Source organism: Bos indicus x Bos taurus, chromosome 16 (genome assembly GCF_003369695.1).
Source record: "Bos indicus x Bos taurus breed Angus x Brahman F1 hybrid chromosome 16, Bos_hybrid_MaternalHap_v2.0, whole genome shotgun sequence".
Lineage (NCBI taxonomy): Eukaryota > Metazoa > Chordata > Mammalia > Artiodactyla > Bovidae > Bos > Bos indicus x Bos taurus.
Window position 1 is genome coordinate 71,770,748 of NC_040091.1, and position 26,880 is coordinate 71,797,627.

Genomic DNA, 26,880 nt, shown 5'->3' on the forward strand with positions numbered 1-26,880 from the left:
AACAACCATCTTACTTTTCACTTTCAGTACAGTATTTAATAAATTACATAAGATATTTTACACTTTATTATAAAATAGGCTTTGTGTTACATTGCCCAACTGTAAGCTAATGTATGTGTTCTGAGCATGTCTAAGGTAATTAGGCTGAGCTGCGATTCATGGGGTCGCAAAGAGTTGGACACGACTGAGCGACTCATCTGATCTGATGATGCTCGGTAGGTTACATGTATAAGTGCATTTTTAACTTAAGATATTTCCAACTTATGATGGGTTTATCTGGATGCAACGTATGATAAAGTTGAGTTAGATTTGTATGCTTGGGGAGTCTCATAGTCACCCTTGTGGGGACAGATGGAGGGGAGGAGTGTTGGGGAGGCTTCCTGGAAGAGGTAGCACTTGAGCTTAGTATCCAAAGGCAGATACAGGTTACACATAGAATGTGGGGTTTTCTGATGACATAATGGTCCTCCTCCGTGACACTTACGTAGGGGGAGCAGCAGTAGCATGTAGTATGTGCTTGTTACGTCTCAGAGGGGACCTGACTATTCTGTTCACATCAAGGCCAAGCTTTTCCCCCAGGAGCCGCATCACAATGCAGAGGAGTGCTGGGTTAACATGCAAGATCTAACATCCTTCAGTGCCCTCGGCAGGCTTGCTATTATTCAATTATTTGTGATTCCACCTTTAAAGTCTCTTTTTGCCGTGTTCTTGCCGTGTGAGAGCCGGGACTGAGTGACACATCCCCATCCTGTCTCTGGCAGGCAGTGTAGTTGACAGCACAGTTGTTAAAAGATGATTGCTGATGGATTTGGATTTGGGTTCCCCTGGAGAAGGAAATGGCACCCCACTCCAGTATTCTTGCCTGGAAAACCCCATGGATGGAGGAGCCTGGGAGGCTACAGTCCATGTGGTTGCAAAGAGTCGGACACGACTGAGCGACTTCAATCCTTGGATTTGGGCCGGTACAGAGCATATAAGAGTACATTCAACTAGCGGCTTCAGGCATGGCTCAGACTTTTTGTGATGAGTATATGTGAAGCAGTTCAACCGTCCTGTCCCCAGCCTGCACTGCCATCTGTATCCTGGTTCTGACCCTAGTCATGCCAGTTCCCTTCACCCTCTCTCTGCCTCCCACAAGTCTCAACTAGTGGCCTGATATTTGGAGACTCTTTCTCTGGGTCCAATCCCAGAGTCTCCTGGGCTGAGCTTCTCCTGAGAAGGTCAGGACCGTCTGCTCTGGAGCAGGCCATTCTGGCCATTGGCCTGCTTTGGGCAAGTTTGGCTTTCTTGGGTCCTATTCAGGGACCACTCACGTGTGTTTTTCTCTTCCTCTTGCCGCTAGCGCTCCTCTATGCCACCATCTTTGGGAACGTGACGACCATTTTCCAACAGATGTACGCCAACACCAACAGGTACCATGAGATGCTCAACAGTGTCCGGGACTTCTTGAAGCTCTACCAGGTGCCCAAGGGGCTGAGCGAGCGAGTCATGGATTACATCGTGTCCACCTGGTCCATGTCCCGAGGCATTGACACAGAGAAGGTAAGGAGGTGATGGGCTCAGGTAAACCACTCACCCCTCAGCCTTCCCAGGGATTCCTGAGCCTTACCTCAGACGGTTCTCACTCCTGGCTGTGCATCTGAACTCACCTGGATGTAGTTTTGGAATCCCAGGTCCCACCTCCAGAAACTTTGATTGCTTGCCCATCAACCTTTCTGAAGGACCGGCGATTAAGAGAGATTACCAACTGGTAAGGCAGATTGTATCAGTATCTCCTGAAGAGGAGATGGCCTAGAAGTCTGTCTATGGCAGGATTTCCTTATCAGCTGATATGCTGGTAAGAATCAGGGCCACCCAGGGTGAGATGACCAATATTACTGATTTTCCTTTCACCTCTTGCCCCAAGATGACATATCTCTGCTGCGAATCCACTTTTGATTCAAAGTTTCCGATTCAGATTTTTGATATATTGTTCATGCATGAATTTTGATTTTCAGAATATTGTGCTACACTATAATTTGTTTTGGGGTTTCCCTGGTGGCTCAGACGGTTAAGAATCTGCCTATAATGCAGGTGACCCAAGTTCAGTCCCTGAGTTGGGAAGATGCCCTAGAGAATGGCACAGCAACCCACTCCAGTATTCTTTTCTCAGAAATCCCATGGACAGAGGAGCCTGGCGGACTACAGTCCGTGGGGAGGCAAAGAGTTGAACACAACTGAGAGACTAACCCATGATTTGTCTTGATGGCTGAGTTTTTAAATCTCCTTAAATTTTGTGTCCAAGGCTATTGCTTTACTCTAGTCTTGGCCCTGATGGGACTCCCAGGATGTGGTCATTAAAAACGGGTTTCCAGTCATCATCCTGGACCTTTGGAATCAGAAAATTTGTGAGGAGGAATGAGGTGGGATGGAGATGGAAAATCTGCATTTTGAACAAGGGTCCTATTCATAAGACAAGTCTGGGAGATACCGACCAAGGGCTTTTACTTAATAAGTAGTTGATTTGACCAGAGCATCCCTTAGGCTCTTTTCTAGACGTTCCTGTGAAATAGAAATGGCAATAGATCCCTACCAGTCTCCAAAAGTTGCATTATTCTACATGCATTCCAATAAACTGAAGAAAATTTGGTGGTACTGGAAAGAACAAAGATATTTGAGAATGATCATTTGTGAATGATCTCCTTTGTAATATTTTCTTTCAGCAAAGATGTAATCCTAGGTTAGTTTTTCTCTGCTTCAGTCTTTGGAATGGCTTTTCTCTCTTTAATCATCATTCCCTAAGTATTCAGGGAATTCTGATTCCTTCCCTTGTTAGAGTGAGGCAAACAGAATGATTTTACTGTTGAAAAATACCTTATGACACCTTCAAAGCCAAACTCAGTGTCTTGGGAGTCCGCTCTTCACACTCTGGTCTTTCTCCATTAGAAGGGTCCCTTGAGAGTTGACAGTTTAAATGGAAAAATTTAACTAAATTTAACTGACCCCAACTTCAAAGGGAGGATACTTTGATTTTGTTGAATATCTGCTGTAATAATAGCAATAATGAAACCATACCACATACCAGCTGCTGCTGCTGCTAAGTTGCTTCAGTTGTGTCTGATTCTGTGGGACCCCATAGACGGCAGCCCACCAGGCTCCCCCGTCCCTGGGATTCTCCAGGCAAGAATACTGGAGTGGGTTGCCATTTCCTTCTCCAATGCATGAAAGTGAAAAGTGAAAGGGAAGTCGTTTAGTCATGTCCGACTCTTTGCGATCCCATGGGCTGCAGCCTACCAGGCTCCTCTGTCCATGGGATTTTCCAGGCAAGAGTACTGGAGTGGGGTGCCATTGCCTTCTCCGAATATACCAGCTAGCATGTCTTAAAGTTGTATTAAGAGCAGATACTTAACTGCACTTCTGGCCCTGTGTTCCTGCTTCACATGCTTCACAACTACCCTGGAGAGGGAACTGTCCCCGGGTATGAGGACCCAGCAGCCCAGTTAACTTTATTAATTGCCCCCACAGAGTTGAGAATGGCAAAGTCTGGATTTGAACCCAGTTTTGTCTGACTTCAAAGCTTGTGCTTTTTCCTACTACTGCTTTTAAAAAAACAACAACTGTAAAACACAGACTGGAGGGAAGGATGAGTCCAAATGGGGGTGCCCTCCTCTCTCAGACGGGCAGGCATTGGTTGGGAGGGACATCATCTCTGGCTTTGCTCACCACTGGCCCCACTGCTCCTGTGTTTCTATTCTGCTGTCTCGACCCGGCCCCTGGAGGTTCTGTGGGTGCCTGGCAGCTGATGGAGCAGAAAGGAACTCGGATCGCTCAGGCCTGAGGCTCCTTTTCCCAGGGGCCAGGATGCCTTTGTAAATCTGATTGTCCAGAAAGAAGCCCTCTTCTGCCCTCACTGCAAGGCTGGGCTGGGCGGCTGCCCCTGGGAGACAGCACTCATCAGCTCTGGTCCTCCCTTCCCCTGCCTGCTGTCTCCCTGGAGGGCTCTGGGATTTTTCCTAGGTCCTGATCTAAATTGAAGAGGAAGTATTGTGGCAGCTCAGGGCAGAACCCAGCCCGGCCTGGGGTGGCTGCTATTCCTTGGCAGGCAATTGCTGGGGATAGAGCCAGTCCCAAGGCCCTGTCTCCATCCCACCACCTCCATTCCAGACTGGAATGGTCAGTGATGACCGGGGCATCTAGGGGATGTGTGTGCAGTGGAAGGGTGGGAGTGCTGGGCAAGTCTGACGTTAGCAGTAATTAGCTGACGACTTTGGACCTTAGACCATCATGGGTCCCTCTGAGCTTCAGTTTCCTTGTCTGTGACACATGAAAACTAGATGACTTGTAAGGCTAAGGCTGACCTCTATGATCCTTTGGACTCTGACGTCCAGAACTTCAAAAGCCTCCCTCAGGCTGACCTGCTGCTCTGCTGTGATGATACCATCAGAAATGAGAGCCCTTGTGCATTGAGCCCAGTCACATGTGGGCATCAAACCAAGTCTTTAACACCACAGCGCATGGAATCTTCCAAAGAATTCTATACACAAGTTAGAACAAGAAGACTTGGGGAACATAGAGCTTTAAGTTCACATGACTCGAACAAGTGGAAGCCAGGAGTCCAGATCTGCTTCATCCCAAAGCCTGTTCCCACACCTGTGCTTTATCCATCCTGCCCCCACCACCGCTTTCCCCCAGGGAGGCTCCATGAACCTCCATGGTGGCATCTCCTCGGGGCTTCTGAGGCCTCAGAGACCAGCAAGAATTTTCTCTCCTCAAACCAAGCAGAAGGGCAGGTAACCCAGGAAGACGACAGGGTCTCAAGCTGGTACCCTCCCTCAGAGAGAGGCGTTCAGGAGCCCCTGCTGGTGTAGGACCAAGGCAAGGACGATGGGGGTGTTGGTGGCTGAGAGGTTCTGTCATTTCTCCCCTCCAGTCCCCTCTCCTCCTCACACGTGCTTTCCCTGGGCTCTGGGAACAGGGCCCATGAATAAAACATTGTCTCCATGCCTCTGCTGGCAAAGCTCAACCTGAGGGAAGGGAAATATCGAAAGGTGAATTCACCTGGAGAGCAAATCTTAGTTTCAGACCGCTGGGCACAGTTTCGACATGACAAGCAAGTGTTCCCCGCTCCCTGGTGTTCTGCTTAGAGAGAGAGGATCCAAATTAAATCTGCCTTTTCCAGGAGTCTTGCTTTAATGAGTCTGAAGGAGGGGAAGTACTTAACGAGCACTCTGCCTAAGCATTGGCCATCCGATTTTCCCCTGCCTCGGTCAGTCCTCCAGCCCCACTCCCAGGGAACATGCTCGCTTCCTTGGCATCCTGCCACGGCAGAGCAGCAGAGGGGACCTGCGTTTATTGAGTGCCTTGCTGGGGCTGTGAGGTGTCACGAGGCGTAGATACCAGGTGCACTGGTAGATATACTTTCATTTAATCCTCACGGTGAAAGTGAAAGTCGCTAAGTCGTGTCCGACTCTTTGCAACCCCATGGACTATACAGTCTATGGGATTCTCCAGGCCTGAATACTGGAGTGGGTAGCCAGTCCCTTCTCCAGGGGATCTTCCCAGCCCAGGGATTGAACCCAGGTCTCCCGCATTGCAGGTGGATTCTTTACCAACTGAGCTATGAGGGAAGCCCTTAATCCTCATAAGGCAGTGATGAAAATCAAAGTGTTAGTTACTCAGTCATGTCCGACTCTTTAAGACCCCATGGACTGTAGCCCACCAGACTCCTCTGTCCATGGAATTCTCCAGGCAAGAATACTGGAAGGGGTTGCCATTCTGTTTTCCAGGGGATCCTCCTGACCCAGGGATCGAACCCAGGTCTCCTGCGTTGCAGACAGTCTTTACCAATTGAGCCACCAGGGAAGCCCAATGTTAGCAGTGTGCTTTTTTTTTTTTTTTTTTTAACAGCAGAAACAACACAGGGAGCCCAGCCTAGCTCTCTGTGATGATCTAGAGGTGTGGGATCCAGGGAGGGGAGGGGGACTCAGTAGGGAAGGGAATGTACTTACAATTAGGCTGATTTGCATTGTTGTACAGAAGAAACTGGCTTTCCAGGTGGCGCTAGTGATAAAGAACAGGGCTGCCAATGCAGGAGACATAAAAGATGTGGGTTTGATCCCTGGGTTTGGAAAATCCCCTGGAGGAGGGTATGGCAACCCGCTCCAGTATTCTGGCCTGGAGAATCCCATGGACAGAGGAGCCTGGTGGGCTACAGTCCACGGGGTCACAAAGAATTGGACATGATTGAAGTGACTTCACACATACACACACATGCAGCAGAAACTAACTCAACATTGTAAAGCAATTTTCCTCCAGTTAAAAAATAAATTAAAAAAATAAAGAGGAAAAAAGAGAAACTGAAATGTAGAGCAGTGAAGAGAGGGAGGAACTGAGATTCCAAGTGTTGGGCCCCCTCTTTCCAACGCAGAGCTCAGGGCGTGCAGAGCCGGTGGGTGGAGCAGCGGACAAGGGGAGGTTGAAGTTGGGTTTGAAAGAGGCTGCGGGACTTCGCGATGTGGAGGTGAGCACCAGGAGCACGGGCAGACGGTTTGTGCTGAGGTGGAGGAGCAGGGGTGGGGAAGTGACCCGCACCGCCAGGAGATGTCGTCACTGAGCACATTTGATGTTACGCCCCCAGTTTTGTTCACAGGCTAGGATGCGAGAAAGGGTTGTTTTAGGAACACTCCTGCTTTCTCAGGAAGAGTCCACCTGGAGGTGTCCCTTGCGTTACTTCACGCTTGCTACGTAAGGGGCCACGAATGGTTTCTCGCAAAAATTTAGTCCAGAGAAGTGTTTCTCCCCGTAGGAAAGACTGAGACATTTTTATTTATTTGGGAGGTGAGACCCACATGGCCTCTTACAGTTCCCAGTTTGCCTTGAGTTCCTTGAGAGCCAAAGTGCAAGCCCTTTGGTTTTGGGCAGGTGTATCATGTAGGAAGTGCTTGGTATCTACACTGGGCTCTGGAGTGAGCCTGCCTAGTCAGAGAGTCCAGCTCTGCCATTTCCTGGTTGTGCGATTTTGGGCAAGTTATTGATCATCCCTGGGCCTCAGTTTTCTCATCTGTAAAATGGTACCACAATAGCACTTACACCAGAGAGTTTATGTGAGGATTCGATTAGCTGGTGCACGGAAGACTTGAAAATGTAAGATCACACCTCTCCTGACTTTCCTTCTGCTTTCCTTCTCCATCGTTCTCCTCAGCACTTACTGCTGAATTTTACTCCTTTTGCTTTTAATTTGTCCCCTCCCACTAGTAAGTCACACAAAGGCCGGGCGTTCTGTTTGCTGCCTACATCCTCAGAGCCTGGAATGATCCCTGGTATACACTAAAGTGTTCAGTAGCTAAGTATGGAATGAATGAATGACTCCAAAGTGCTTAGTAACGCCTAAGGAAGTGCCTAAGATACCTAAGGCACTAAGATACCTAAGGAAGTTACCTAAGTAACACCTAAGATATATCACTTCATATCTCTCTTCGAATCAATCCACCTTCAGTCCATCAGCAGACCATGGCAGCTGTATCTTCAAAATATGTTCAGGATTTGATTACTTCTCCCTGGCTCCCCTGGCAACATCCCAGTCCGAGGCCCCTCCCCACTCCCCAGAGCCCTGCAGGAGTGGGCTAACCCAACACCTGGGCTCCACTCCTGCCATCCGACAGTCAGGGCCTGCTAATTCCACTCTGAAGCTGCCACAATCCTCTTAAAATATAGAGGCTCCCCATCCCTCCCCTGCTCAGAGTCTCCCAATGTGTCCCTGTCCCACTCAGAATCAAAATCAAAGTCTTTTCATAATGTAAGTCTCCACATCCTTTCAAGCTTGTCATCCTCCTGTAGCCCCCTCTCGCACCCCCAGCTTTCCCCTCATTCACACGGGCTGTTGCTCAGGTCCTCTCACAGCCTTTGCGACTCCGCTGGAATGTTCTTTCATAGGGCTCCCTCTGACACGTTATGCAGATGTCACCGTATTTGTCACCTACTCAGGGAGCCCTTCCTGGGTTTCCAAAGGGTCTCACGTACTCCCGGCCCCTTGACTCTCAAGTCCCTGACCTGAGCATTTGGCACAGATTTGGGGGCCCCTGTCTCTCTCCCACAGGGACTGTGGCTGTCTTGTCCACTGGTGCCTTGAAGAGTGTGGTCTAGTCTAGTGGGTGTCGCTTTGGCCCCTGGGGAGCTGAGAGAGCAGCGAGCTGGAGGCCACAGCAAGGATCCTGACGCGTTTTCTTCCCGTGCTCGGCCAGGTCCTGCAGATCTGCCCCAAGGACATGAGAGCGGACATCTGCGTGCACCTAAACCGCAAGGTCTTCAAGGAGCACCCGGCCTTCCGGCTGGCCAGCGACGGCTGCCTGCGGGCACTGGCCATGGAGTTCCAGACGGTGCACTGCGCCCCTGGGGACCTCATCTACCACGCAGGGGAGAGCGTCGACAGCCTGTGCTTCGTGGTCTCCGGCTCCCTGGAGGTGATCCAGGATGACGAGGTGGTGGCCATTCTAGGTAGGTACTGCCTTTGCTGGGTGGAGGCTTCCTGGCGGCTTGGCTTTGCTGCCTCCTTCAACCAGAGATGGCTTCACATGGCTGGCCCAGTGGTTAGCATCCAGGCATCTATCCAACAAACACATGTCTGAGTGCCTGTCTTGTGTCAGGTGATGTTTGAAGCACTCAGGATCCTTCATTGACCAAAAGGATTTTTTTGTCCTCCAGAAGCTCTGCTGGGGGAGGAACAATAAGCAGACATTTGAATATAGTGGCAGGGATACCTGCCTAGGATTCAAGTATTGGGGGTGGCTTCCTGGAAGAAATGACACCTAAGTTGAAAGCTAAAAATTGAGCATGAGTTAGCACAGAAAAGAGAAGGGACACAGGAGTACTCTAAGCAGAGGGGAAGGCATGTGTGAAATCACTACAGAGAGAGAGCAAGCATGATTCATTTGTACAACTGTCAGTACTCAGTATGGCTTGGAACACACACAGCAAGGAGGGGCATGGTGAGAGGTGAGGTCAGGAAGGGAGCTGAGCTCTAAGCAGATTGTGTCAGGCTCTGAAAGCCAGATTAAGGACTGGGATGTTACATTGAGGAGCCATGAAGGGCTTCAAGCGAGAGAAAGGCATGATCAGATCTGCACTTTAGAAAGATGATTGTAGTTGCCGAGTTAATTGAAGAGGGAAGGCGGTGGGTAGAGAGATGAAGCTGGAGACTTGTTATCTAGGGGCAAACTGGTGGTGCCCTAAACTGTTACTCGTGCTGGGCAGATACAGAGGAGCAAGTGGAGCTGACATATTTAAGAAACAGAATTCACAGCTCCTGATGGGGGATTGGCTGTGGGGGAGAAGGAAGTTGATGGATGAGGACTACTGCTGTGCCGTGCACTGTGGTAGGGAGTGTGGCGGGGGAGCAGGGGCATGGGCGAACACGTGCGCATTTGGTGCTTGAGCATCCGTGGCCTTGGAGAGATTCATCCAGTTGCTGGTGGCAGCTGCAGAACACCTCTTTAGGGGGGCATATTTGCCTCTCTGAGGGGGCAAGCCACCACAATAATACCCACCATTTATGGTCATCTATTCTGTACCAGGCGTTTCACATACAGATCCTCAGTTCATCTTTACAGTAACCCTACAAAATGGTTTTATTATCACCATTGTGTAGGTGAGACAATGAAAGCTCAGACAGGTTAGAGAAGTTTCCTAGGACCTCAGGGTTGATGAGGTCCATGGAATCAGCATCTTGGAGTGCCTCAAACTCTAGAACCTCGGCTCTGATCCACTGAACAATACTGCAGTCCTAATGAGAACATATGTAGTTTGCCGGCTCATTCAGCTTGCCAGACACTGGTACACATTGTGGACTTTTTTTTTTTTTTAATCTTTGGGTGTGCTTTCTTAGGAAACTGAGACAGGGAGAGATTGTTACACTGAATTAGAGTTGAGATTCAAACTAAGTATCCAGACATAGATAGTATTTTTTGTTAAAGCCTGAACTTTGTTTCTGTTTGATTTGGGAGTATATGCTATCCAGCCTCTTTTCTCCCCTGGCTCTGAGTCAACTTGCCCTCTTGATTACATTCCACTCAGGGTAACCCAAAGATGCTTGGTATTCCTTTAGCATATGCTGGCAGATGGTGGGAGGGAGACTGAGATAGAGATTCAGCAGGGGATGGAGGCTGAAACTTCGTTCAAGTAAATTTTGGATTCTTAATACGGCAACCCATTCCAGTACTCTTTCCTGGAAAATCCCATGGACGGAGGAGCCTGGTAGGCTGCAGTCCATAAGGTCACTAAGAGTCGGGCACGACTGAGCGACTTCACTTTCACTTTTCACTTTCATGCATTGGAGAAGGAAATGGCAACCCACTCCAGTATTCTTGCCTGGAGAATCCCAGGGACAGAGGAGCCTGGTGGGCTGCTGTCTCTGGGGTCGCACAGAGTCGGACACGACTGAAGCGACTTAGCAGCAGAAGTACCCACTGAACTCTGCAGAGTTGTTCTGTCCCTTACCTTCCTCATCAACAGAGATGTCAGATTTGATTGTGCATAAGGAACAGCACACACCAAGGGTTCAGTTCAGTTCAGTCCAGTCACTCAGTCATGTCCGACTCTTTGCGACCCCATGAATCGCAGCATGCCAGGCCTCCCTGTCCATCACCAACTCCCAGAGTTCACTCAGACTCATGTCCATTGAGTCAGTGATGCCATCCAGCCATCTCATCCTCTGTCATCCCCTTCTCTTCCTGCCCCCAATCCCTCCCAGCATCAGAGTCCTTTCCAATGAGTCAACTCTTCACATGAGGTGGCCAAAGTACTGGAGTTTCAGCCTTAGCATCATTCCTTCCAAAGAAGTCCCAGGGCTGATCTCCTTCAGAATGGACTGGCCAACAAAGATACATCTAGTCAAGGCTATGGTTTTTCCAGTGGTCATGTATGGATGTGAGAGTTGGACTGTGAAGAAAGCTGAGTGCCGAAGAATTGATGCTTTTGAACTGTGGTGTTGGAGAAGACTCTTGAGAGTCCCTTGGAGATCCAACCAGTCCACAAAGGGTTAAACCATTGCTTTAGTATTGCTGCAGGGAAGACATTTATCTCTACCTTTAATACTAATCAGTGTCCCCAGTAAAGAGGACTTTCCTTCAGTGATAACTCTCTGGACATTTGCCTAGCTGAGAAGAAGGGTAACTAGCAACTAGTGGGCTCTCTCTTGAATTTGAATTTGAATTGATCATTTGGTGTAGGGTGTCTTTCACCCATTTCCCTCCCTGATAACTTCCCATATGCATTTCCGAGGAGTGTAGCCTCAGACCAGTACCACCACCCCCCCCTTATACACTCATACTCAGGGCTTCCTAATCAGCCCCCACCCCCACCCCAAGCTAAACCGCTGCACTATTAGGGGTTGGATTTGGCCACCTAGGCATGGAGGAAGGAAGAGCTGCAGAGGGTGAGGAAGGCAAAAGGTTACTTCCCAGCTCCATCTCATTTCCCCTCAGCCTGGGCCTCTTGTGGGGAAGCAACCAGGGCTTGGGCTTCCCAGATGGCACAGGGGTAAAGAATCTACCTGCCAATGCAGGAGACATAAGACACATGGATTCAGTCCCTGGGTTGGGAAGATCCCCTGGAGTGGGGAATGGCAGCCCGCTCCAGTATTCTCACTGAAGAATTCCATGGACAAAGGAGCCTGGTGGACTACAGTCCATGGGGCTACAAAGAGTCAGACACAGCTGAGCATACACAAACAACCAGATTTGGTTCATTGTTGACTTCCTTGGTCAACTGACTGCTTCTCTGGGTCCAGCCCTCTGCCTTGGGCCCTCTTGGGCATCCTGCCAGCTCCAGCTGGCAATGTGGATAAGACCTCTGAAATAGCTCAGCAGCTTCAGATTCAACGTGGTGGTTTCCCTCGGGCTGTCCAGACTGGAAAAAGCAGGTATCTTCAGGAGCCAGACTGAGTCCAAAGAGTAGGTCCTAGCTTGACCTCCTAAAGAGTCTTTGACATTTCAAGACACTCTTACTCTATAAAAAGATGGCACAAGTCCTTTGCATGAACTCAGCCTCTGGGCCGAGAGATACGAGAGTCCAAGCAGTTTTCTCCCTGGAAACTTCAGAATCTTGTTGTTACTGTTGTTTTTCTCAAATTAGAATATCCTAAGCCCAATGGACTGAAACCAGTTTGTTCTTGCAAAGAGGGTTCGGCATCCAGCAGATATTAGAACTAGAGCTTTATGGTCCTTCGATGCCTTTCACTTCAGTCCACTTGAAATTTACTGAGTCAACTGTCATAGAGGTGGGGATGAAGCAGTGGACCAAATGCCAGTCCAGCCTTCAAGGAGCTGCTGCACATGGTGGAGACGGACATCATTAAAAAGACACCAATCATACTGCTTGGTAACTGTTGCCATAGACAGAATACAGGTGCTTCTTGAGGGTTATGGGATATGTAACTATTGAGAAACTACCGTGTAACCGGTGCTTCAATGAGAATAGCCAAGGAATCCTTAGTTGCCGTAAAGCAGGAGGCTTTCAGAAAAAACCCAGAACTCATCCATCTCGTTCCTTTGGTCTCTGGCCTCTTGTTATCAGTTCTTTCATTTACGCTCTGCTAATTTGCTTCCTCCTTCCAGTTCTGATATTCCACCTCCATTCTCTGTTTAATTTTAGCACAGACTCCAAGAACAAGGAAAAGGGTCAGGATTCATAATAGAATGTGTTTCCTATGTATTAAAAATAAAACCCTCTCTGATAGAAGTTTTCTAGAAGACTGTTTGTCAAGCTTTCTTGGCTGCAACTCAGTGTGTATTGTACTGTGAACTGACCTACCCATGTTCACATACACAGTTATACATGATCCCAGTACTTAATGCTGCTGTGTGAGATGCAACCTCGTATTTTCTACTAGATTCTATTCTCTTTCATTTAGAAAGAAATTGACAGTCATGACCCACTCAATTGCTGTCTTGACCTGCTGTCAGCCTGCAGTTTAAAAACATGGTCCTGCAGACATAGAGAGTATCTCTCTCGGATTGAAAACCATGCTGTCCCCCAAGGACAGAGAATATACTAGATGATCTCTTGTGTCCTCCTTTCCCTGTGAGGTTCTCTGCCTGATTTTTGAAATGATATCCTCCTAATCTCCTTTTGGAATTATCTTAGAAATCACTTCATGGCTTCTCCAATTTAGTTTCTTGGCTCTTTGAAATAAATTCAAGTCTTTAGCCTGTGTATTTTATTCATTAGATTTTTAAAGTAATCTTCTTTTAAGTTTTTCTTCAGTTCAGTTCAGTTCAGTTGCTCAGTCGTGTCTGACTCTTTGTGACCCCATGAATCTCAGCACACCAGGCCTCCCTGTCCATCACCAACTCCCGGAATTCCCTCAAACTCACGTCCATCGAGTCAGTGATGCCATCCAGCCATCTCATCTTCTGTCGTCCCCTTCTCCTCCTGCCCCCAATCCCTCCCAGCATCAGGGTCTTTTCCAATGAGTCAACTCTTCGCATGAGGTGGCCAAAGTACTGGAGTTTCAGCTTCAAAATCATTCCCTCCAAAGAAATCCCAGGGCTGATCTCCTTCAGAATGGACTGGTTGGATCTCCTTGCAGTCCGAGGGACTGTAAATAGTCTTCTCCAACACCATGGTTCAAATAGATACCAGAATAAAAACTACTCATGTCATTCCTGCCCAAGTGGCTCTCTTAGCATCTGCAAGTAAGTTGTTATCTCAGTTCTGTGTTACTTGACCAACATAAGTGAGTGATGAGCTTTCATCAGGTCTAAGCTTGAGTGTGATCCATCTCTCTGTTTCCATCTTATATGTGCAATATTTAAGTGTTCTGTTTCACTGTGATTTAGCATCTCTGTAGTAACTGTTATGGGGTTTGCATTTTAGTCCTTAATTCATATTTTAGTCATGGATCATCTCCTGTCTTCTGTTTTTGTTGTGTTTTGGTTCATCATATTGGGCAGGACAGACATCTTGGTTGCCAGCCTACATTGAGTAGTGGCAGGAGCCCTGGACGTGGAACTGGAGATGTAACTGTAGCCCTGGTCCTTCACTAACTCCCTGCAGGAGCTGCCACCGCATGGTTGAGTCTCCAAGGCCTCCTGTGGCCTGCTAAGTCCGTCACACTGCGTCAACTGCACGTTGACTCCTCTGTCACCTGTGAGCGGAGTCCTTTGGTTTTAGATGTCTGGCCTGGCCCAGCACATGGAGGGCACTGGGGGCTATTTGCTGAACTGAGCTGAACTGAACTGAAAGGCAGGACTATGAAGGGCCCTATGGTCCAGAATAAGGATCTGGACTTCATCTTGAAGGGATAATGGACCCATAGAGGGTTTTAAACATGGGAAAGATGTGAAGATTTGGTTTCCACAAATACAGAGACATGGAGGCTAGTCAGGAGGCTCAGGTGAGAAATCACAAGGACCTGAGTAAAGTGATGGAAAGGAGATGGGGAAGACGTGCCAGAAAGAACAGGAGGGGAAGGACCTCCAGGAGAGGGGAGGTGAGGAGAGAGAGTAGTTTCCAGCAGCAACTGACAAGCAATAGAGTCAGAGTGGGAGAAGGAGGAAAGATGATGCGTTTATTCTGTTGAGTCCAGTGTCTTTTTGGAATAGGTCTAGCTGTGGCTCTCAACTAGAGGAGGCACTTCTGACTTGTGGATGGGCCAGAGTCTGCCTAAGGAAGGGAGCAGCCCGGGGGAGGTGGATGGGCAGGCCCTGGCACAGGTAAGTCTGGGTGAACCTTCTCCTTGCAGTTCTATCATTGTTGAACTAGGACTGACATGGACATTCTCCTTAAACGTATGCATAAAGTTGTAAATGCTTGTTCACAGGTGAAATCTTTCTTTTTCTTTTTTCCTTTTTCTTAATAAAATACTCCCTTCTCACAGTTCCCAATTCGGAAGGTGCTTTCATCTTTGCTTAGAGAGTTGGTTTCTTTGGGTCTGTTGACCTTGGATGGACATTAGTGTAGCATGTATTTATTTAGCAGCTGTCACAGCCTAACTTGGTGTTGGTCTCTTTGGGATGGGTGGGGGTATAGAGAAAAGTCCTTATTGTGGATGAATGTTCTATTCCCTTTGGGAAGAAAAACGCATGATTAGTGACAAATGACACAGTACTTCTTTCTCTAGACTTCCTTGTGTGAACAGGGAAATGTTTATGGAAGAGATAGAAACTGACCTGGGCTTGGAAGGATCCTCAAGAGTCTCTAGGGTCGTTAGAGGTAGGAACCCTATGGCATATTCAGGGACCAGTGTGAGTAGATGGAGAAGGCATTCTGTGCAGGGCAGTGGTTCTCTGCTTTAGTAAGCGGATGTCTCAGTTAGAAAGCTTGATCACAATGCAGATCCCCAGGCCCTCCTACAGATTCTGATTCTGCAGCTCCAGGGTGGAGCCTTGGCATCTGCATTGTTAACAGCCGCCCCCTCCCTGCCCCACTTCCATGGACTGGTTCCGTGTCACGTGTTGTGGTGGACAGAGGACTGTACTTGAGAAACATTGCTGTAGGCAGTCACTACTTGATATTCTTTCTTTGTGGAATGGGCTGAAGAAATGAACATGGGGAAGATGGTAAGGCAGGGAAGCACCAGAGCGGAGATCTTATATTACACTAGCCAAAACCATGTGAAATTGCTGATTTTCGACTATTTCTGACCTGCCAAAATGATGGTATAAGCTTACTCATAATCTGTGTACAAGGAGGTGAAGGCTGAGCCTCGGGTGGTGGCTTTGTGAAGGTGGAGTCAGGATTTGGTCATGTGAGGTAGGGTATCGTAGATGGAGAGAACCATGTGAGAGAGGCCAGGGAACGCAGAGTGTAGGGTGATCTGTAACCAGGAGACCAGCACTTGCCCTGGACCTGAGAGGCAGCAGTGGGACGTGGGCTGGAGAGGCGGGTGTGCGCTAGCCTGCTGATGTTTCTAAATGGGAGTCTGAGGGACTAGGCAGTGGGAAACCGCCAAGGGTGGTGAGTAAAGTGCAATACCATTAAAGCTGCGATTTGCAAAATTTAATGAATTTGACATAGAGACAAGGAGGTTATTCAGTGACTTATGGCTTATAGTATGGATGAAAGGTGTTAAGGTGTGGGCAGGAGAAACTGAGACAGGATTTGGGCTACCGAATAAAACAGGAACATCCAGTTAAATTTGAATTTCATATAAACAAAGAATAATTTTTAGCTTAAATATATCCTAAATTTTGAATGGGCCATATATATGTGTGTGTGTGTGTATATATATGTGTGTGTGTGGGATATGTGTGTGTGTGTGTGTGTATATATATATGGCATATTAAATGGAGAAGGCAATGGCACCCCACTCCAGTACTCTTGCCTAGAAAATCCCATGGATGGAGGAACCTGGTAGGCTGCAGTCCATGGGGTCGATAGAGTCAGACACGACTGAGCGACTTCACTTTCACTTTTCACTTTCATACATTGGAGAAGGAAATGGCAACCCACTCCAGTGTTCTTGCCTGGAGAATCCCAGGCATGGCGGAGCCCGGTGGGCTGCCATCTATGGGGTCACACAGAGTCGGACACGATTGAAGCGACTTAGCAGCAACAGCAGCATATTAAAAAGCAGAGACATTACTTTGTCAGCAAAGGTCCATCTGGTCAAGGCTATGGTTTTTCCAGTGGTCATGTATGGATGTGAGAGTTGGACTATAAAGAAAGCTGAGCACCGAAGAGCTGATGCTTTTGAACTGTGGTGTTGGAGAAGACTCTTGAGAGTCCCTTGGACTGCAAGGAGATCCAACCAGTCCATCCTAAAGGAAATCACTCCTGGGTGTTCATTGCAAGGACTGATGTTGAAGCTGAAACTCCAATATTTTGGCCACCTGATGTGAGGGGCTGACTCCTTGGAAAAGACCCTGATGTTGGGAAAGATTGAAGGCAGGAGGAGAAGGGGACGACAGAGGATGAGATGATTAGATGGCATCACCGACTCAATGGACATGAGTTTGGGTAAACTCAAGGAGTTGGTGATGGACAGGGAGGCCTGGCGTGTTGTGGTTCATGGAGTCTCAAAGAGTGGGACATGACTGAGCAACTGAGCTGATATATATATATATGCTAAAAATGTATCCATTTTTCTGAAATTCAGATTTAACTGGGTATCCTGTATTTGCTGAATTTGGCATGTGAGAGACAGGTGGTGGAGACCTTCTGGGAGGAGAGTCTGAAGGGCCATAAATGATAAGATGTGAGGAGCAGATACGGGGAGGTGAGAGAGGTGACTGATGTCCAGGTGGGTGAGGAGATGGAGGCACCAGCAACAGAAGTAGCCAATCAGGAGGGAAGGGGTGGTGCTTGGTTTTGACTTGTTGCATTTAAAGGGCAGTTGGATATCCAAGTGGAGTGTTCCACAGCCATTCAGAAAGGTGCGTCTGGAACTGGGAAAAGAAACCGGGGCTCAAGACAGATTTAGGATTCAGAGGAAGGAATAGGAAATCAAGGGGAAGATAGGTGCAGAGAGAATATATGGATGCTTGTCTGAATGACCAAGTATTTCAGAGCATTTTAAACAAAATAAGAGTGTAGTCATTCAAAATGCTCAAAAGGAATTTTAAATGATATTAGAAGCTCCTATGATAAGTAAATTAATAAAATACACTTCTTTAATGTAATGTGACCTCAGCTATGTGGGAAGAAACATTCATAGATAAAAGTCTACCAACAGCTTCATCACCATGTTATAGTTGGTGACTTTGGTTTTGAGGTGCCAGGGGATTTCATTTTCTTTTTTATATTTGTCTTTCAAGTATTCTTTAAAAGAATGTATGCTACTTTCAAAATCAGGAAAATTAAAAAAAAAAAATTTTAAGTAGATCTTGAGAAAGCATTGCTCCAAGTTTCACATATCCTTTCAGTTATTAGGATGCAACCTGAAAAAAGAATAACATTTTATTTTTCTAAAGAAATCTTGACAGCATTTCTTTTGTTATCTCCTGATCCAATCAGAAAAATAGCATTAATCTTAGTAGGTCCTCCCAACTCCTCCTTCAAACAGTTCTTGGAAAAGAGAACCACCAGACGACAACGGTAGACTGGCTTATCTAACAGAAGTTGAAAAAGCAGCAATAACTTTGTGTAAATCCTAGTTGTGTTAGAGACAGAGAAGCTAAATCCTTTAGAGACGTTTCCCTTCTGAGGGATTGAGGGGAGACCCCCCCACCCTGCCCCGCTTCCTGCACCGCCGTCTTCTGCGATGTTCCTCCACATTCCCCTGGGAGCTTGCTAAGTGGCTGCGTGACCACTGCTGCTGTGAACCATATAATAATACCTCTTGCTTGTGCTCAGCACAAAGGGAGGAAGCTTTGTTTAAGTGTCTCTCTAAACACTTCAACCAACATTAATATTCATATAGCTGTTCCATCAGCCGAAGCAATTATATTAAATCTGCACTCCTAGCCAGGAGCCATAGCGTGAACAGAACTTCAGAAATGCAGAACCATTTGTATCCGGTAATGTATGCATTGAGTGAGGGTGGGGAGGACAACCAGGTTCTTGCTCCTAATGCTGTTTTTGCTTAAGCAATTTAAAAGATTGGTTTGTAGTCCCTGTAGTCCCATTGAAGACACTGATATTTAGGAGAGTTAATAGAGCTTTCTAAAGGAAATTCTCATAACTGTAGAGCCCAGACAGAGAGGATTGGTTTAAAAAAATTATGGTAAATCAAGGGCAACTGTTATGATGATGATATAAGAAGTTTTATTGGAATGCAAAATGTTTCAAATATAATGTTAACTGGGTGGAGGGGGCGGAAAAACAGAATATGTAAGTATATATGTAGTGACCTTAACTTACATAAAAATGCATATGAATGGAAGAAAGATGGAGCGTGTACCAAAATGTCAACTGAAGCTTTCTGCATGCTTTTCTATCGGCCAAAAGCATAGAGCCCATATTTTCTATTTTTCAATATATTTCAATTATTTTCTACAATGCATACATACTGTATAAACAAAAGGAGGGAAATCAAGTCAATTTTGAATTGTTATCTGTAGCAATCTTAGGAAATCATCACCTGCTTTCAGTGGAAGATTTGTCATCTGTTTACTTAGTGGAGAAACATTCGGCTAATTTACTTTTATCTAATTTCAGTTGTGAAGAACAGAAGGAGAACTGTCGTGGTGTTTCCAAGCCATTGGTTTAATGTAACTGTTTGTGTGTGGTGCCCTCATTCAGAGACTGATGCCAATGTTGTTTGAGAAAAGTAGAGTCTCCACCAGAAAGGCCAGTGACCCATATTTGGATGAGATTTTAATTCCTTTAAGGAAAGCAGTTATATCATAGGATAATTTCTAACATCCATCATTTTTATTTCTTCTTTTTAGATCTGTCCATAAATTTTCAGCTCAGCATTAAGCTGGATCAGAATGAATTACGGGTGTGTTTCTGAGCAGGTCAGCAAATTCCTTCTAGAGTCAGGCTGACAACATAGCCACCTGAGGATACTTGGACTGGAGACCAGTCCTGTCCTCAAAGTCATCCATCCTAGGGCATTCTCAGTCTTTCAGATCCTGGCCCACTGTATACTATTCCACTCAGACCCATCTTTTCCTATATTGATTTGTTCATTTCATAAACAAACCAGCTGTAGTGCTTAAGTCTCACCAGGAAAATAGACAAGTGAATATGCAGTTTCACTTCTGTTATTTAATAGAATGCCAAGAGTTATAATAGGTCAAAGAACAGGATGCTATGGGAGCTTATAAGACAGGCATCTAATTCAGCCCAGCCAGGAGAAATCAAGGAAGGCTTCCTGACAGAGGTGGCATCTGAACTGAGACTTCCATGGCAAACTGAATTCCACTAGGTGCAGCAGAGAAGTGGGTAGGGGACTAGGATGGGAGATTAAGAGTGTTCCCTGGCAGAAGGGCAGCATGCACAAAGACTTTAAAGGAGAAGAGTGACAGAATCGATCTGTGTTTAGAAAGATCATCCTGGCTGCTGTGAAGAGAAAGGAAAGCAGACAAGGAGCCTGGTGAGGAGGATGCTGAGAGATGAGAGAGGCCTGAGCTGGCTTCACAGGATGGAGAAAAGTAAACAGATCCAAGAGATACACGATAGATTAAAATGGTCAGAGCGTGGTCATTTATTGAATATGGAGACAAGCAAGAGGGTGGGGTCTGGCATGACTTAGACCACTTTCACAGGGAAGGGGACACTCACTCGAGGATGTGCAGGTCTTCCAGGGAGCAGGACGAGTTCCAGTTTTGGGTCTGTGGGTTTGAGCTAAGTTCAAGTAACTTAGCTGGGAGATGCTGGACTCAGAAGAAAGATCAAAACTCGAGGTACACAATGGAGTATTACTCAGCCATTAAAAAGAATACATTTGAATCAGTTCTAATGAGGTGGATGAAACTGGAGCCTGTTATACAGAGTGAAGTAAGCCAGAAAGAAAACACCAATATAGTATACTAACGCATATATATGGAATTTAGAAAGATGGTAACGACAACCCTGTATGCGAGACAGCAAAAGAGACACAGATGTATAGAACAGTCTTTTGGACTCTGTGGGAGAGGGAGGGGGTGGGATGATTTGGGGGAATGTCATGGAAACATGTATAATATCATATAAGAAATGAATCACCAGTCCAGGTTCGATACAGGATCCTTGGGGCTGGTGCACTGGGATGACCCAGAGGGATGGTATGGGGAGGCAAGTGGGAGGGGGGTTCAGGATGAGGAACATGTGTATGCCAATGGCAGATTCATGTTGATATGTGGCAGAACCAATACAATATTGTAAAGTAATTAGCCTCCAATTAAAATAAATAAATTTAAATTAAAATATATATATATATATATATATATATATATATAAACTTGGGGATCATTGTGATCCTGATGGCAACTGAAGCCAGAGGAGAGGCTGAGAAAACCTGGAGAGAGAGGGGGAAGGTAAAAAGCAACCAGGTCTCAAGCAGAGCCCCAAAGGACACTGTTTAATATGGGTCACAGGTAGGAGCCTGAAATGGACCACCTGCAGAGGGTGAGAGACCAGGGGAGTGGGGTGTCACCAAAGCCAAGGAGGGGCAGAAAAGGGCATTTTCAAGTGCTTCAGAAGCACATTTCTATTGTCTAGCGGATGCTGTGGATGATAAAGACGCACCAATATCCTGTGGCCCACCGAGGAACAATGCTGCCGGTTAAACTGTGACAGATCATTGATTGTAAAATATGTTCTGATTTCAGAGATAAGGCATGCCAAACAGCCTAAATATATCTTAGAATCAAAGAGCTGTAATGTGTTGAGGACTGAAAAATATCTTTTAGGCTGTTACCAGGAGAAGTTATTGACTGCTGTGAGTAGTGTTGAGAGTATAGTCAGAAGCAAGATTAGAGGAGCCTGAGAAATGAAGAGAGGTGGGTGTTGGTTCAGGGGTGCCTCATAATTTGTATTCATCTCTCCTGGAGTTCTGAACCAAGAGAGAGACAGTAAGTACGATGGGTACCAATCAAAATATCACCTTTCACTTTTGTGATAAAGCTGATATTGGAGAATATGCATTATATTTGCATCCAAGAAGGCTTCCCAATATTAAGAGCCGGGATTAGACCCACCCTTGTCTTGCTGACCAGCACAAGCCTACACTTGGGAGGCTCTGTGCTGTAGCTCTCTTCTGGTGTCAGAAGGGACCACCAGAGAGACAAGAGAGGATAAGTTCCAACAGGCAGATCCCCAGGACAGAGAAGGGGCTGGCCTGCACACGTGCAGGGGTTCCTTCCAAACTCATCAATCAGATGAGGGCACAACAGAGGCCAGGAGTGTGGTGCCCCTGGAGCTGCCTTCCAGGCAGGAACCATCAGGAATAGGCACCAATCATTCCCCTTCAACAGTGAGAATGTGGAGACGGTGTAGATAACACCGCCAAGAAACTGCCATTGCAGAAAGGAGAGCAGAGCCCAAACCGACTCTCTTCATTCCCAACCATCCAGTTTTCCCCCCTGCTGTTTGGGGGGATTATCCATCTCTTTCGTGTGTCTAAATTCCCTTGCCTTCCTGTAGAAGGCCAGCTCCATTCTCTTTTTCTCCGTGAAATCTCAGTAGTTCTGCCTAGATTTGTTGTTGTTGATCAGTTGCTCAGTCATGTCCAACTCTTTGTGACCCCGTGTACTGCAGCATGCCAGGCTTCCCTGTCCTTCACTGTCTCCTGGAGTTTGCTCAAATTCATGTCTGCTGAGTTGGTGATGCCATCCAACCATCTCATCCTCTGTCATCCCCTTTTCCTCCTGCCCTCAATCTTTCCCAGCATCAGGGTCTTTTCCAGTGAGATGGCTCTTCCCAAAATATTGAAGTTTCAGCTTCAGCATCAGTCCTCCCAGTGAATATTCCAGGTTGATTTCCTAGAGCAGCCTCTCACATATCTTGTTTTTATATTTTTGTTTGTTTCAACTTCATTGTTTTGCACATGTAAGTTTTGTCTCCTTACATTGTAAGCCCCTTGAACGTAGAAATGATGTCCTGTCTTTTTGTTTTATCTCCCTTAATTCCGGGAACACTGCCTGATCTGTAATAGGTTGTGCCAAATTGTTGAACTGGATTGAACTGTGTGCAAAAGGGTAGTGAGATGTAACCCCACCTTTGGGAACTGACAATCTAATAACCGCCGGGGAGAGTCAGAGACAGTTCACGTTGCACCTGGTACATGATGTTATGGGTCTTGCGTGGTTTTCATTAACCAGACATATGGCTGAACTACACCAGTGTCCCATCTCTAGTACAGAGATGGTTTTCAGAGAACAGTTATTCTCCTTTGTACCAACCTCCAAAGAAAACAAGTATTTCTTGAACATCTCTGAGCTCTCCTACAAAATCTAACATGAGACCAACCTTTCTAGAAGGAGACATCCCTATGAGAATTGGGATGAACTGCACGCCTCTCCCTGGAGCCTTGACCTCCTGAGCCTCTCCATTCCCTGATTTCTTTTCTGGCAAAAGAAATCCAATAAAACATTCAGGCTAAGCACCCAACACCACAGCACAATCTGATAGGATCTGACACTTAAAGCTAAGGCTTTATTCCTAGTAATGGATCTTCATGGCCTGGAGGGGAAGGCAAATGGATGAGCTTTCCACTGTGTCTGTCTGTCTCTGATGTACATTCTTACGTCTCTAAACTGCAGGAGACAAAGCAGAGATCACAGACTGCCAGCAGCTTTTTTTTTTTTTCTTTCCAGTAAGAACAAGGGCTTTGTGGTTTCACTACAGACAGGAGGCAAGATTTACAAGGTGTCAGAACTCTGCTTACCCTCACTCCTCCATGGGCTCAGACAATGCAAGGGAAATGGCCATCAATGCATGAGGGAGAGTTCTGTGTTCCAGAATTAGCTTGAAAGCCTGGATCTTAGCAGCTTTGGGTTTAGGTACGTAGTGGATGCCTGAAGCAGGGTCCCTGGCTGGCCGCTGGCCTAATGCACCAGGTCTCCTCAGCAGATGCTGGCCCCACGTCCACAGTCAGGGCTGGTGCGGGGTCAGTGGGTACCACCAAGGTGTGTAGCTCAAGTCGCTGGAGCTTTTGCTCTGAACGTGCTGTCAGAGCCTCCACCGTCATGTTACTATCTGATCCTTCAGACATAAGGAAGTCCATGCTTTTTCCTGGAACAGGTGAAGGAAATAGGCATGTATATACCTACTACCTGGAGAAGGCAATGGCACCCCACTCCAGTACTCTTGCCTGGAAAACCCCATGAACAGAGGAGCCTGGAAGGCTGCAGTCCATGGGGTCGCTGAGGGTAGGACACGACTGAGTGACTTCACTTTCACTTTTCACTTTCACGCATTGGAGAAGGAAATGGCAACCCACTCCAGTGTTCTTGCCTGGAGAATCCCAGGGACGGGGGAGCCTGGTGGGCTGCCATCTATGGGGTCACACAGAGTCGGACATGACTGAAGTGACTTAGCAGTAGCAGCAGCATACCTACTACCTATGTGGCTCAATTTGCCTGGTGGCTCAGAAGGTAAAGCATCTGTCTACAATGCAGGAGACCCGGGTTCGATCCCTGGGTTGGGAAGATCTGCTGGAGAAGGAAATGGCAATCCATTCCAGTACTATTGCCTGGAAAATCCCATGGACAGAGGAGCCTGGTAGGCTACAGTCCATGGGGTCACAGAGTCGGATACAACTGAGAGAGTTCACTTACTTACTTACTTATACCTACTACCATAGAGACAAACACATTCCAGCCCCACCGGATAGTGGACTTCTGATTTGGCTAGGAGGTAGGTTCGGTTGATCCAGCAAAACCCTGAAATAATAGAAGCTTAGATAAGACAGAAGCTTGTTTTTGTCTCATGTAGCCAGCAGTCCAGGTATAGGGGCCTGAAATGGCAACTTCATGGTGTCAGGCAGCCAGTCTCCTCCTAGCCTGTTGCTTCATCCTAACTAGGTTGGCACCTGGGCTCCCTGGTCCAAGAGAGCTCCCATCCTGTTCTGGTCGGGAGGAGGCGGGGGGAGAGGAGGGCAGGGCAGGACCCCCGGGGGGCACCCGTCCCTCCGCACCCCTCCCCTTAACCAGAGTTCGGGCAGAGGGCCACACGTAAGTGCGGTGCGGCCTTGGTTCTGGTCGTCTGTGTGCCCAGCTAAGGGTCGTGGATTCCATTTCCGTAACAGAGAAGTCGTTCTGGGGTATAGGTGAATTCCTTGGCCGTGGCTCCTTAAGATCAAAGCAGCCCCTGACTTATCCTCTTTCCCGTCACCCAGCTTGGTGCCTGCCCCAGGTAGAGGTCTCTAAGTGTTGGCTGAAGAGGAAGCTGCTTGGGGCGGGGGGGTGGGGTTGCAGAGGATGATCACTGGGATCACTGGGAAGCCTCTCTCCGTGTGGAGGCTGCACCGGGGTGAGGGGAAAGTCTGTGGGTCACGGACCATCATTCAAACCTCTCTGGAGCTCACGCCTCTCTTCAAAATGAGACTGACGATCCCTGTGGAATTTGCATCACAGGGCTCTTACAGAGGACTCTTCTTCTTTTTTTTTTTAAATATTGAACAGGAAGATTTATTATGCATGCTTTGAATTTTTCTTTCTTATCCCCGGCACTCTTTCTGAGAATGATTCCCACCAGCATCTCCTCTCCCCGATAGCACTCTGCTTCCTATCATCTTTAATCTTACCGTAACTCTTCAATACACTTTGGTGGGTGGGGCTAAGAACTAATTCATTCTTGATATCATATCCCTCAGCACTTAGCACAATGCAATGATAGGCATGCAATACATATTTCTTGAATAGAAATAAATCTGAGAACAACAAATAGCTCAGGCCTGGTCAGGTAGCCAGTGTTCAAAATGAATGGTTTGTAGATCGCCATTGCTTGAAACTATAGGTCATTTCACAGCGAAATTAATTGTCACATGGTTGATAGCTTCAGTTTTTTTTTATTATTATTTTTATTGGAGTATAATTGATTTATACTGTTGAGGATTCATCTTTATTGTGGTTACTATTTATTGAGCACCTACTGTGCTCCAAGCACAGTGCTAAGTGCCTTGTTCATATTAGTTCATGTGAGTCTCACGACATTCCTGGGAGGTGGGTTTTATTACCCACATTTTCAAGCTGAGTGAATTGACAGTGGGGAGGTTTAGTAAGATGCCTAGTGCCCTTGGTTTGTTTATGCATTCAACAACCATTGAGCGCCTGCTGTGTGCCAGACACACGGCTGGGGGTGCGGTGATGCAGGGATTGTTTGCAGAGTGCCAAAGGCACAAATATGGTCAAAGGGTCGGGGAGGAGGTGGGGTGTATTTCGAGGCACGAGAAGGAATTATCCAGACCAGGGAGCAGGGCAGAGTGTCCAAGGCTGTGCTGGGAAGGCCCAGAGGGAAGCGGGGAGCCGGACTTGGAGGAAGTCTAAGAACCCGAGTGACTGGAGGTGGAGAGTCAGGAGGAGGGGCCAGCCGGGTCCTGCCAGCCCCCAGCAGGGTGCACCTGAGCTCGAAGTCAGCTTGTCTGGCCTGAAGCCTCTGTTGAGGGAGTGGATGAAAAAGTAGTGGAAAACATCCCAGGGCAAGTACCAGGGAGGAGATTTTGGGCAGTTCTCTTCGTGTCTTAATCTGAGGACAACGGCAATGACCTGGATTGCACAAGCCTGGTGTGTATCCTGAGTCCAGGAGCTCTGAGAACTCTCTGCGTCCTCATTCTAATCCTTCTGAGCCAGCCGGTTCAGTGGGTGTGTGCAGTCTGCTCGGGGCTTGCCTGGACACATTGTCCCAGCTTCCGTGTTACATCCTCTAAGCACAGTTACCCCAAGGGCCAGGAGAGAGAGTGGTTCTCCCTCAGAGCCTCTCTGCTTATGCCGGGATCTCTGCTGCCACATTTCACCCTCCTGATGCAGTGAGTGGCAAGGTGCCTCTAGTCTTCAAATGGCTTGAGGGCATAAGACTTCCCGATGTCCCAGAGAAGAGGAATAAAGGCACTCGGGCTGGCCCTCACTGCACTCTATTCCTGGTGTCTCTCTCAGCATCCCGGGGAGGGGTGGGCGGCAGTGTTGGTGTCACATGCTCACTGTAGAGTCTGGAAGGTGCTTAGATGAGTTTGCAGCTGAATGAGGAGACCAGGCACTTTCCTCAGAGGGTCACAAAATATGCTGTCCACACTCATCCCTACAGGCTAGTGAGGGAGCAGATGATCCAAAGCATGGGGCAATACAGAGAGCATTCGGGTTCAGTCCTGTGCCTCAGGGCCTTTGCACATGCCACTCCCGCTCCCTGAAATCATCTCTGTGCTGTGTCTTTTTTTTTTATTCCTGTTTGTACAGCATTTTAATACTTTAATATATCATTTCATTTGATCCTCTCTACAAAACTTGGAAGCAGGTACTTCCTACTTCAAGCATCATTCCCCAATTTCCATTTTATAGATGAGATCATTGGAGTCCATAGATGGTCAAATACAAATGTAGATTT

The 26,880-nt window shown here is 47.2% G+C and overlaps 1 protein-coding gene across 2 annotated transcripts in view; it reads left to right on the top strand.

The window, feature by feature from the left end:
* KCNH1 (potassium voltage-gated channel subfamily H member 1) overlaps positions 1-26,880 on the top strand; it is a 434,009-nt gene that overhangs the window by 299,444 nt on the left and 107,685 nt on the right. For both annotated transcript variants that reach the window (XM_027565678.1, XM_027565679.1), the window contains exons 8-9: positions 1,343-1,542; positions 8,220-8,472. In XM_027565678.1, coding sequence (XP_027421479.1) covers positions 1,343-1,542; positions 8,220-8,472 — 453 coding nt within the window. The remainder of the gene's footprint in view (positions 1-1,342; positions 1,543-8,219; positions 8,473-26,880) is intronic.